Here is a 12,762-nt window from a genome sequence, read left to right as displayed (position 1 = left end):
ACTAATTTGGGTCGGTTCTTGGGTCAATTTGTTTTGAGCTCAAACCCGAACAACCCGACCCAAACAACCCAAATAAATAACCTGAAGAACACCCCTAGCATGTGCTTCCCATAAAGTTAATGGCATATTTCCTATTGAGTCTTGAACATCGTAAGGAACTCGATACCTGAATGTTATTAATGAAAATTTTTAATGTAAACAATAATTATAAATATTTTTATAAAAGATTATTTACTAACCTAGAAACTGCCTCAACAATAGCGCCATTGCATTTTTTGCTTTCTCATGTATATTTTCCTCTAAACTGATTCATCACTGTTTCCCCTTCAATTTCTCCTTCATGACTATATTTGTTATCTACCTTAAGCTGAATAGTACCTATCTTACATCCAACATAGTACTAACTCCTGTAATTAACTAATGGAGTTAGATTTCCACAAATGACAACTTTTTTAGCTTAAACAAACTAATATAAGTTAATAAGTTAGTATTAAACAATTGAATATTTAAATTCATAAGCATATATATATATATATATATATATATTATTAAGATTTTAACTTACTGTTGTGATGTCCTCAACTTCTGCAATATTAGTGAACTCTGTGCTGTTTACGAATTCCTCAAACAATGCATCACGAACAATTATTGGGAATATAACAGAACTTCCAGATGACTTAGATGACTCAAGCAAACTAAGAATAAAATTTTCAATATTAGATTATAGCATATATATATATATATATATATATATATATATATTTGGTTTCAAATACATATAAAATTACAAAAATTAAACATCAACCTGAAGCTTTTTTTTTTGAACTCTACGATTTCACCATAATTTCTTAATTAATGAATAATTTTATAATGCTAAGAGCATTAAAGACTCCAGGTTCACATGAAAATAATATATATATATATATATATATATATATATATATATATGTATGTATGTATGTTAATTAAATTAAGATAGTTCTTCGAAAATGACACATATTAATATATTATATAGATGTGTAACTAACCATCATAATGTTTGTACGTAGCAAATTGTTAAACAATAATAACAGGAGCTTTTCCTTGATTTCTCTCAACAAAAGACTAAAGGCTCATTGCATATGCATCCCATAAAGTCATACTGATTTTATTATCACTGGAATAAGCATATATGAAGTTTCTTAACAAATGAATAATTTATAATAGATACATATTAAAATTACTTACTTGCTATCATATAAGTTGATCTTCAATCTTTTAGCAGGTTTACAATTTATTTTTGTGATATCTTGAACATAAACATCATCTTTAATAATTCTAATAGCATCTGTTTTAAAGATTAAAACAAATAAAGTTATTAACATTAGTATATGAACATATTAATTATTAATATTCTGAGCTATCAAACCTATGCATGTTCAACTAAAATTGACTCGAAAAGTAGATCTTCAATTGTTGTAAAGTTAAGACCATGAATGTTTTTGGTAAATCGTCATAGAACTTTACTTCAGTAACACTTGTGAACGTTAGTTTCTTTGAGTTTTCAACATACTTGAATCTATCAACATAAGCTGAAACTTTGCTTTTGAAATTCCATAACAGACATACTCATCTATCTTCTTCTCAAAACTATTCATAATCTGCTTCGGTATTGAAGCATGAATTATGTTACCCTCAAATAAATAGTAAAACATTATATAATATTTATAAAACATAGGTTCTAATAATATGTAGTATAAAGCCTTGTTCACCTCTTTGTCTTCTAAGATTAAATTCATTGATAGAATGGCTAGAGGTTTGTCAATAATATGGTTCATCCACTTTCTGGTTACCTTTGCTAATACAATCAAGTTCTCATAAACATCATTTAAATTATTCAATAACTTGTAATTCTTGGTTGTCATTGTCCTGTATAAACCTTAAATTAGAAAAGCATTCAGTTTTTAAGTTTAATATGTTTTGAAGAATCTATTCATGTTCTATTACACATTTACCTTAAATATTCATAATCTTTCTTACGTTTGTAAATTACACAATCTTAATTAGCAGTTGAGATTAATAACAACAAAACAGATTAATAAACTTAAATATGACTATGTGTTATGATTACAATTTAGATTAAATGATTAATAATCATTAAATCAAAAAACAGAAAATGAACCTTGAAACTTGAATAAGAACCGATTAATTGAATGCAGAAAAGGTGAATGTTATTATGATTTAGTAATGAAAAACCCTACCATATTTATAGATAAATTGTATCTTGATATAGAATTCCTATAAAATAGAATATAGATATAACATTCAAGTAGCACGATATTATCTATAATTAAGAATATATACTTTATAATATACTAGTTTTTATTCCCCGTATTACGGGTTTGTTTACAGTATTCGTTTTTTATATTTATATATTTTTTGGATTTTAATTTTATTTATTGTAGGGAAGTTAATAATATACTTAGAATTTGACGATTAAAGGGTTTTCACAAATAAATGAGATGTTATAACCCAGTTTGAAAGCAATCTGGGTTTGGTGAGACCCGCGACCTGCTTGTTTTTTTTTACTATAAAATTGTTTCTTAATTATAAATAATATATGTCTTTAAATATCATTGTTTTATAGGATTTTCATATCAAATATTTGGTGGGATTAGTTTTTAATATAATGAGATGTTATAACCCGCTTAAGGACTATCTGGGTTTGGTGATACACATACCCGTGAATTCGGGTCAAATGCATGAGAGGCCTTCATTTACAAATAAAGCAATCTGGTGGCTTAATAGAATTTAGGGAGGTTTTGTTTATATATATTTAATATTATTATGTTTATACAAAAAACTTGAATTTAGTTATTAATAAATGAATTCGGATTTTTGGTTTTTTTAATTAATTTAAAATTCTGTATAGATATAGATTTCCTATAAAATACATTTTCTATAACAAAAAATATATAATATAGATAAACAATAGTTTATTTTCTTTATATAAGATATTTAAATTTATTGTTAATAAATAAATTCCATATTTATGGGTTTTTTTAATTCTTATTTTTTGTTTTGATATTACTAATGTTTTAATATTTTTGAACTAATAATTATAGTTTTTAATGAAATCATAAACAACTAGCATAAATGACCTAATTCTAGATAGTATGGCATCTAAATTCTTAAGTGTAGGATTATATTATTATTAGTAATTTTCTACTGCAATGATAAATATAAACTAATTGCATATTAAACTATCATTTCAAAATATTCTTTAGTAACGTTGTGCTGCAAACATAAACAAAAACTAATTGAATTATAACCGAGTTGATGAAAGTTTAATGCAGTATAAATGACATGACGGAAAATTAGAACTTCACTTTACTTCAGTATTGGGTATAGTTTTTTGCTACAGTCATAATTAAATGATCTATCCAAAAAACTTTATTTGGGACGATCTACTGAATCGGCTCATAAATTCGGTCTTTGAGACTTCCAAGAAATTTAACCATGTTAAATTACAAACATCATCAATTGCAAACCATTCTATAAAGTCCAATATAGTATAGGTTAGTTGTTAATGAAAATAACAAAAACATTTACAGAATATAGAACCATAAACATGCCTGGATATTATTATGAAAAAGTGAATACAGTGCTGTCGCACACCTAACCTTAGACAGAAAACCTCTCAAAACTACGTCGTTTTGATTAAAAGTTACCAAAATTAATTTGAAATGCCCTTATCCCTTACTGTTGGAAAAGTGAATACGGTGCTGTCGCGCACCTAACCTTAGATGAAAAACCTCTCAAAACTATGTCGTTTTGATTAAAAGTTAACAAAATTAATTTGAAATGCCCTTATCTCTTACTGTTTTGTCCCAATTAATTAAAGAAAATAAAAAGTAATTCATAACTGAAATTAATTTTAATTACTATATCTTTTAATTGAAGCTAGAAACAATTAAGAAAAACAAGCCTTAAAATGTTGTTTTTCAATCAAACTGCAAGAACTAAGTAAATTATAAAGTAAGAATATTTTTGTGATTTAAGAATTTCAATTTTGCAGTTGCTAGCACTCTCCAATCCTGTTTTGCTTCCTGCTTCGCATTTAATCATATAGGTTTTTTTTTTTTTTTGTTGTTGCTTCTATTCTTTTTCAATTTCAATGAAAGTAGTCAAGGCTATGTTTGTGTAATGATAATAAATAATCTCATAATTCTTATTTACAAGTATTTTCTCGTAAGCTCAACTCTGATAGAAGAGTCATGAAGGATCCAAAAAAAAAGGTAAAAGATATATGGAGATTTCAAATTAATTTTGTTAACTTTTAATCAAAACGACGTAGTTTTGAAAGATTTTCCGTCTAAGATTAGGTGTGTGACAGCATCATATTCACTTTCCCCATATATAAATGAAGCATTTAAAATCTCTCTGGTTGCTTCCTACAATCTCTTAAGCCACCAGATTGCTTTATTTACAAATGGAGGCTTCTAATGCATTTGACCCGATCTAACGGGTATGGCTCTTACCAAACCCAAATAACCCTTAAACGGGTTATGACATCTCATTAAATTAAAAATTAATCTCACCAAATATTTGATACGAAAATCCTATAAAATAGGGATATAATAAAACTAATATCTGATTTTTTTTAAAAAAAAGGATATCTATAATATATATAAACGAAAACCCTAAAATCTTACGTGTCGCGATGTGGTCGCTCCCCCCTTTTATGGAAGCCACCAGATTGCTTAATTTTTAAATGGATGCCTCTCATTGATTTAACCCAAATTCATGGATATGGGTCTTACCAAAACCAGATAGCTCTTAAACGGGTTATAACATCTCATTAAATTAAAATTTGATCTTACCAATTATTTGATATGAAAATCCTATAAAATAGGGATATACTAAAATTTAATATCCAATTTAAAAAGAAAAAGATATTATTTATAATTAATAAGCAATTTTATAGGTCATGGGTCACCAAATCCAGATAACTTTTAAACGGGTTATAACATATCATTTATTTATGAAACCTTTTCATCATCAAACCTAAAGTATATTATTAACTTTCTTATAATAAAGAAAATTAAAATTCAAAAAATAAATATTAAAAACGAAAAATATAAAACAACCATTCTCTCAAGCCATCATATTGTTTTATTTGTAATTGAAGGCTTCTCACGCATTTAACCCGAATTCACCGGTAGCTCTTAAACGGGTTATAAACATCTCATTATATTAAAAATTAATCTAATCAAATATTTGATATGAAAATCCTATAAAATAGGGATATACTAAAAATTAATATCCTATTTTATTTAAAAAAATATATTATTTAAAATTAAGAAACAATTTTATAATGAAGAAAATAAACGGATAATGGGTATCACCAAACCTAGATAACTTTTAACCGGATTATAACATATCATTTCTTTGTGAAACCATTTAATCATCAAACCTCAAGTATATTAATTATTGACTTTCTTACAATAAATAAAATTAAAATCCAAATATACATAAATAAATATTAAAAATGAATAATGTAAAATAGCCCCCGTAATACGGGGGATAAAATCTAGTTATTTAAAATTAAGAAACAATTTTATAGTAAAAAAATAAGCAGGTCATGGGTCTCACCAAACCCGGATAACTTTTAAACCGGGTTATAACATCTCATTTATTTGTGAAACCCTTTCATCATCAAACTCTAAGTATATTATTAACTTCTTTACAATAAATAAAATTAAAATACAAAAAATATATAAATATTAAAAACGAATGATTAAAACAACCCCGTAATACGGGAGATAAAAACTAGTATATTATAGAAGAAAAGGGAGCATGGAAAAAAACATTCAGTAGGCCTGTAAACGAACCGAATGTTCGGTAAACTGTTCGTGAACCGTTCGACAGGAAGTTCGCTTATGTTCGTTTCATTAATAAACGAACGAACATAAACAAAAAATTTGTGTTCGTTTAATTGAACGAACGAACATGAACACATGTTCCGTTCGCTCATTTATGTTCATGAATGTTCGTTTATGTTCGTTTATGTACTAATAGAAAAAAAATAAATATTATCTGGATTGGTCATTTGATTAAAGGTTTTATATTTGTTAATTTGTGTTCATTTAAGTGTTTTTATTTAAGTTCATTTACGTTTGTTTGTTCATTTACGTTTGTTTATATATATATATATATATATATATATATATATATAAACAAACGTAAATGAACTATAGAAAAGCTAGGCGAGCTGTTACAAAAATACTCAAAGGATGGATCGATACAATTATTTAGTATCAACTTACAAACCTGTCATCGGAACCTATATTTCAATCAAAAGTAATATGTGACCCAACTCAAAAGGAAGGAAAATGACCGTGGGTATTTCAAGACTTCCCTGAAGTGTTCCAAGTGCTGAAAGAACTACCACCCAAGCGACCATTTGACCATATGATCGTCATTTGATTAAAGGTTTTATATTTGTTAATTTGTGTTCATTTAAGTGTTTTTATTTAAGTTCATTTACGTTTGTTTGTTTTCATTTACGTTTGTTATATATATATATATATATATATATATATATATATATATATATATATATATTCGTTTATCTTTGTTCACTTATGTTCGTTTAGATTTTAAACAAATGAACACAAATGTCCATCTTTAAATAAACGAGCACGAACATAAATATTTGTTTAAGTGCCTGTGTTCTTTAAAGTTAAAAGAACGAACACGAACATGTCCTTGTTCGTGTTCATTCTATTCGTTTATAGGCTTTCATTATTCACATTGATAGATACATCGGTCTAAATCTATAGGCTCTGCCGATTTTGTTTGTGTTCGTTTGTGTTCGTGAACACACTAATTTCCTTAATGAACGAATACGAACATAAAATTTTGTTCGGTAAGTGTTCGTGAACCGTTCATGAACTCATTATTTTCTTAACGAACGAACATGAACAAGGCCGTGTTCGTGTTCATTCGGTTCGTTTACAGCCGTAGCATTTAGTGTAAAAAAAAAGTTAACTTAGTTTTAACCTTCCAGTTATAATTGCAAAATCCATAAAAGTTGTAATCTGCAAAACGACGACGTTTATGATCGTTTCAATATTTCCCATACTGGATCACTCCAAGCATCCTTGTCATCGCCGGCGTGAGAAACAAAAGGTGAAAGGTGTCTGAAATAATAAGATAAGCATTATCATTATGCCTCGTGAAATCATAACGTTGCAAGTAGGTCAATGCGGGAACCAGGTCGGGATGGAGTTCTGGAAACAACTTTGTCTCGAACACGGAATCCTTGAAGATTACGCCACTCAGGTGTTTATTATAATATATATTGCGTTAAACTATTGTGCATGATCATAATATCTTGTTCATTTCACGTACTTGTTATAGGATAGGGTTGCAAAACACACACACACACAAATAAACTGCAGAAAATAAGAACGCTATGCCTATTACTTGTAACCAGGATATATTTTATTGTTTTGTCTGTCAGCTACAAATGTAAGGATTGCAATATGTATAGAGAGAGATACATTAGGGTTTTTAACTTAAATAAACACGAGGACTTGTGTGGTTGTCATAGGCTGCAACCAGGACATATTTTATTGTTTTGTCTGTCACTCTCGTGATGAGTGATTACAACTATAAGAATTGCATTATATAGAGAGGCACATTAGGGTTTTTAGCTTGCATAAAGACGAGGACTTATGTTGTTCCGTCTAGACTAGACTGACATATGTCCACACGTTGCAACCAGGATATATTTTATTGTTTTGCGTGTGGCATAGTTGTCAAAGGCGCAAAGGGTGAGCCTCGCTCCTAGACGCAAGGCGCTGCTTAAAACGAGAGGACCCGAGATAAGTAAGGTGCATTTCATAAATATATGATTTTTGTTTTGGAGGGGGGGGGGTAGACATGTTCTAGGCTTCTTTAGACTTTAGGGACAATTTTAGATGGTTCCATGTCATTTTTGGATGTTTTAGACCAGTTTGTCTGGAATTTGTAGAATTTTGTCAGAATTTTCAGCATTTTGCTAGAATCTAGCCCGAAGGTCGCCGGCTCGCCTAGATGACTGCAAGGCGCCTCACCTTGCCTGAGGGCATAGATGCTGCCCGAAGGCCTTTTGACAACATAGGTACAAAGATAAACAAGAAAACTAAAACGGACTTAAATAAAAGAGCATGAAGGCCGGCACAAAAGCCTCTTTAGTCTTTGATCTCCGTTAAGTCAACAATCATCATTAAACCGAGCCCAAAACTAGAATGGGCCTCTGCAAACCGAACGATTGGCTAAGTTTTAAATTTGTACCAACATCTAATTGGTTTTCCCCAAATTTTTAACTACTTGCATTTGAATTTTGATTGTAAATTATGCTGCAGGGAGGTGCAGGTGATAGAAAAGATGTGTTCTTCTATCAAGCAGATGATCAACACTACATACCACGCGCATTGCTAATGGATTTGGAACCTAGAGTGATTAATACAATACAAGCAGGTGAATATAGGGATCTGTACAATCAAGAGAACATATTCATTTCCTCTGATGGAAGTGGTGCAGGAAACAATTGGGCCAGTGGATATGATCAGGTAGTTATAAGTCTTGTTTTATTATTATTGTTAAGTCATCAAACTGTTATAAAATGTAACATTATTATTAGCTTTTCTGCAGGGTCATCATTTTGTGGAAGATTTAATGGACATGATTGACCGAGAAGCAGATGGAAGCGATAGTCTTAAAGGATTTGTTTTATGCCATTCGATTGCTGGAGGAACAGGCTCAGGTTTTAACAATTTAATATTTTGTATCCTGTAAACGAAGTGAACGCTTAATGAACTGTTTGTGGAACGTTCTGTTACAAGTTTGTTTATTTAAACGAATGACGTTCATATACGTTTGTTTATATATTTATTTAAATTCTTTAGGTCCATTACAGTTTGGTCTAATTATATCAGTTTTCAGGCCCAACAGATTGTGTTTACATTTGCTTTTATATAGTTTTTGCTCAGTTATGTTCGTTCGTACATGTTTAGTTATGTTTATTCAATGAACTCTTCGTGAACCATTTGGTAGGAAGTTCGCTTGTAAACGAACGAACATGAACACATGTCTCGTTCATTCATTTATGTTTGTGAACATCCAGTCAGTTATGTTCGTTGACTTACATTCGTTAATTTACGCTCGTTTATGTATTTGTTTATATTCTTTAGACCCATTACAAATTAATTAAGTCTCGTTTTATTAATTTTTAGGCTCAACAGATTGTGTTCGTATTTACTTTTACTAGGTTTTCACTCAGCTAAGTTCGTTTGTAAATGAACGAACATGACCACATGTCTCGTTCATTCATTTATGTTTGTGAACATCCAGTCACTTATGTTCGCTGACTTACATTCGTTAATTTACGTTCGTTTATATTTATTTATATTTTTTAGACCCATTACAAATATATTAAGTCTCGTTTTATTAATATTTGGGCTCCAGAGATTGTGTTCACATTTACTTTTACTTGATTTTCACTCAGCTATGTTCATTCATATAGTTCAGTTGTGGCCATCTGTGAACCATTTGTCTATATTATTAAAGAACGTACAAAAACGAACACAAAACAAGAAAACCCTTCAGTTGAAGTTAAATAAACAAGTATGAGCATGTTCGGGTCATGTTCATTTGATTCGTTTACATGCCTACTTGTATTTTTTCTCATTTGTTTTGGATAATGTTATCTAGAAAGTTAATTTATTCTCGTTTATATGCAGGCATGGGTTTGTATCTTCTTGAGACTCTAAACGATCACTACAGCAAAAAACTGGTTCAAACATATAGTGTTTTCCCTAACCAGAATGAAACAAGTGATGTGGTGGTTCAGCCATACAATTCCCTGTTGACTCTCAAGCGTTTGACTTTAAACGCTGACTGTGTAGTTGTTCTTGATAACACTGCACTTAACCGAATTGCAGTTGAACGTCTGCATATACAGAATCCAACTGTTTCTGAAACAAATTCTTTAGTTTCAACTGTTATGGCAGCTAGTACAACCACACTTCGGTACCCAGGGTACATGAATAATGACTTGGTTGGCCTTCTTGCTTCTTTAATCCCAACACCAAGGTGTCATTTTCTTATGGCGGGATATACACCGTTAACTGTTGACCGCCAGGTAACATATTGAATGTTCATGACTTTTGTTTTGGCACATAATGTTTAGAAATATGATCTTTTTATTATACTATTTTGTTAGGCTAATATGATTCGGAAAACAACGGTGTTGGATGTGATGAGAAGACTTCTTCAGGTAAGAAATGTTATAAAGTTGTCACCGGTTTTGTAACCGTCATATCTTGTAGTTTCATTGGCTATTTGCATATAAAGGTAACTAACTTTGGTCAAAGTGCAACCAACTTCAAAATTTTGGTCAACATGGTGATGTGTTGATAACTTTGACCATGCTTAATGCTTTTATAGCTCGCGCCTGGAAACGTGGAAACCGTTAAACTTAGAAGATTACATTATATGGAATATTTTGGTAAACACAGTTGGTTAAAGAAAACAGATGTTTGACCAAAGTTGACTCTTTTATGCAATATGCTCTTGTGTTATTGAAACTAAAGTATGCTGAAAATAACATTAAAGTATGTTCAAGTAAACAACTTTATTAACGATAATCGTTTACTTTGTCACACGTCGGTGTTTCTTTTGTCTTTTAGCTAGTACAAAGGTTAGAAAACTGATTCACGTGTCCTAAAAGATTGCGTGTTTTACAGACAAAAAATATGATGGTGTCATGTAACGCTAAAGCAAAACAAGCAAGTCTGGCTAAATACATATCAATATTAAATATCATTCAAGGAGAAGTTGATCCTACTAAGGTCAGTACAAATAACTTATTTTTCCTTTAACCACTTAGATATTGGTAGGGCCCGTGAGTTTTTCAGTGACGTTTGTATTTTGTTTAGGTTCATGAAAGTTTACAAAGAATACGCGAAAGAAAACTCGTTAACTTCATAGAATGGGGTCCGGCTAGCATTCAAGTTGCGCTATCAAGGAAGTCTCCATACATTAAAACCGCTCACAGGGTGAGACGTAATAATCTCTGCAATTTATTTAATTCTTTAAATGTTAATCATGATGTTTTATCGTTCATATACTTTTTATAATGTTTAGGTGAGTGGCCTAATGTTAGCAAGTTACACGGGAATTCGACATCTATTCTCCAAATGTTTGAGCCAATATTCTCTCTTGAGAAAGAGGCAAGCTTTTCTTGACAAGTACAAAAGTTTCCCCATGTTTGCAGTAAGTTATTTATGCTAATTTCTTTATTAAATAACTAGTTAATTTTTCTAAGAATTAATATATTATTCTTTGAACTGTTTGTAGGATCTTTCGGAATTCGATGAGGCTAAGGACTTGATTGATAGTTTGGTGGATGAATATAAGGCGTGTGAGTCTCCGGATTACATTAAATGGGGAGTGGAGGTATGAACCAAACCAAGTGTTTGAATCGCTTTTGACTTTGGCTCGTGGCTAATGACTTTGTGTGGTTGCAGGACCCGGATAATCTTCTGACAGATGACGGAAATGACTTGGGACTCATCGACCTGACTTACCAATTTGCATAACTCATGTTTCTAAGGCTTTGGTTTAACTTTATTTCTTAGTTTTCTACCTTTAAAGAGATTTTTGTCATGTTTGAGATGGGATCCCATTGTTGCTTAGGTGACTACTGTTTTCCATGACTAGTATTGATTTTTTTTAATAAATTTATATCTTTTATTGATCACACTTGCATTTTACTTGTAACACTTATTTTTAAAAAAACTTGATATCGAAATCTAGTGCGGAAATTAGTCTCCATCTTTTCAAATGTAAATCATATGAACATGATATTGTCACCTTCAAAATGCTAAAACTATATTATAACTCAATATGTAGTAGTTGCATACCAACATGTTAAATAAGTTTAACAAAAGCATATTAACACCCGACGAAGCGCATTTGTAACTTTATCCTGAGACCCTGTCACGAGAAAGACCATTCTCCCAAAAAAATACGTCACCGGCGTACATAAAGTGAGCCAAATTGGACCATTTCCCGTACACTGAATACCCCGTATTAAGCCAATCGCTTCTGCTTAATAATGCCCTAGAGTGCTTCCTTAGCGATGCTGAAAAAGGGATAACGGGTCCCCTGTCTTAGACCTCTAAAACATGAGAAGTCCTGTGTCGGGAACCGTTCAGGAGGACCGAGGCCTGTGAGGCGGCAAGCATTCTGGAGATCCATTTCCTCCGTTTAACGGGAACATTCATTTGCTCTAAAATAGTGTCTAAGAAATCCCAGCTGAGCAATTAGTAGGCTTTGTCTAGATTACTTTAAAGCGCATACCCTTACGATCAGCGTGTTTCATCCAGGAAGTTAACTTGTTAGCATATAGCGTGTCGTCCATGATACTTGTTTAATTGCCCCCTTTAACCGATTTACCAACACCTTCAACAGCACCCCAGTCCTTAATCTATGGATTTAGTGCCAAAAACGAGGACAAACAACCTGGGGCTATCGACAACTTATGATAAAACTTGTTAAAGAATTTACTAGTGTCTGATAAGAACGATCCCAGCACCTCTTAAGGGAGTGGAAACTAAAACCATCTGGTCCCAGGGCCCAGTTACTATCACATTCCCATACTGCCTGTTGTATTTCCAGCACCGAGAAAGACACCGTGAGACAAATCGTCTATGTATCAGATAAACTGGT

At 31.2% G+C, this 12,762-nt stretch overlaps 1 protein-coding gene across 1 annotated transcript; it reads left to right on the top strand.

The window, feature by feature from the left end:
* The first annotated feature begins 7,212 nt into the window (after positions 1 to 7,212).
* On the top strand, positions 7,213 to 11,630 carry LOC143531926 (tubulin gamma-1 chain-like). The gene is made up of 10 exons (XM_077027109.1): positions 7,213 to 7,326; positions 8,394 to 8,600; positions 8,683 to 8,794; positions 9,771 to 10,171; positions 10,253 to 10,306; positions 10,776 to 10,880; positions 10,968 to 11,087; positions 11,176 to 11,304; positions 11,389 to 11,487; positions 11,559 to 11,630. The coding sequence occupies exons 1-10, from the start codon at positions 7,213 to 7,215 to the stop codon at positions 11,628 to 11,630; spliced, it is 1,413 nt and encodes a 470-aa protein (XP_076883224.1).
* The last annotated feature ends 1,132 nt before the right edge of the window (positions 11,631 to 12,762 follow it).

The sequence above is a fragment of the Bidens hawaiensis genome, unplaced genomic scaffold (assembly GCF_021521415.1).
Source record: "Bidens hawaiensis isolate Kalapana, Puna unplaced genomic scaffold, B.hawaiensis_p1.1 tig00009309_1, whole genome shotgun sequence".
Taxonomy (NCBI): Eukaryota; Viridiplantae; Streptophyta; class Magnoliopsida; order Asterales; family Asteraceae; genus Bidens; species Bidens hawaiensis.
The sequence above is the reverse complement of the archived record's forward strand: the minus strand, read 5'-3'. Positions and strand labels throughout refer to the sequence as shown.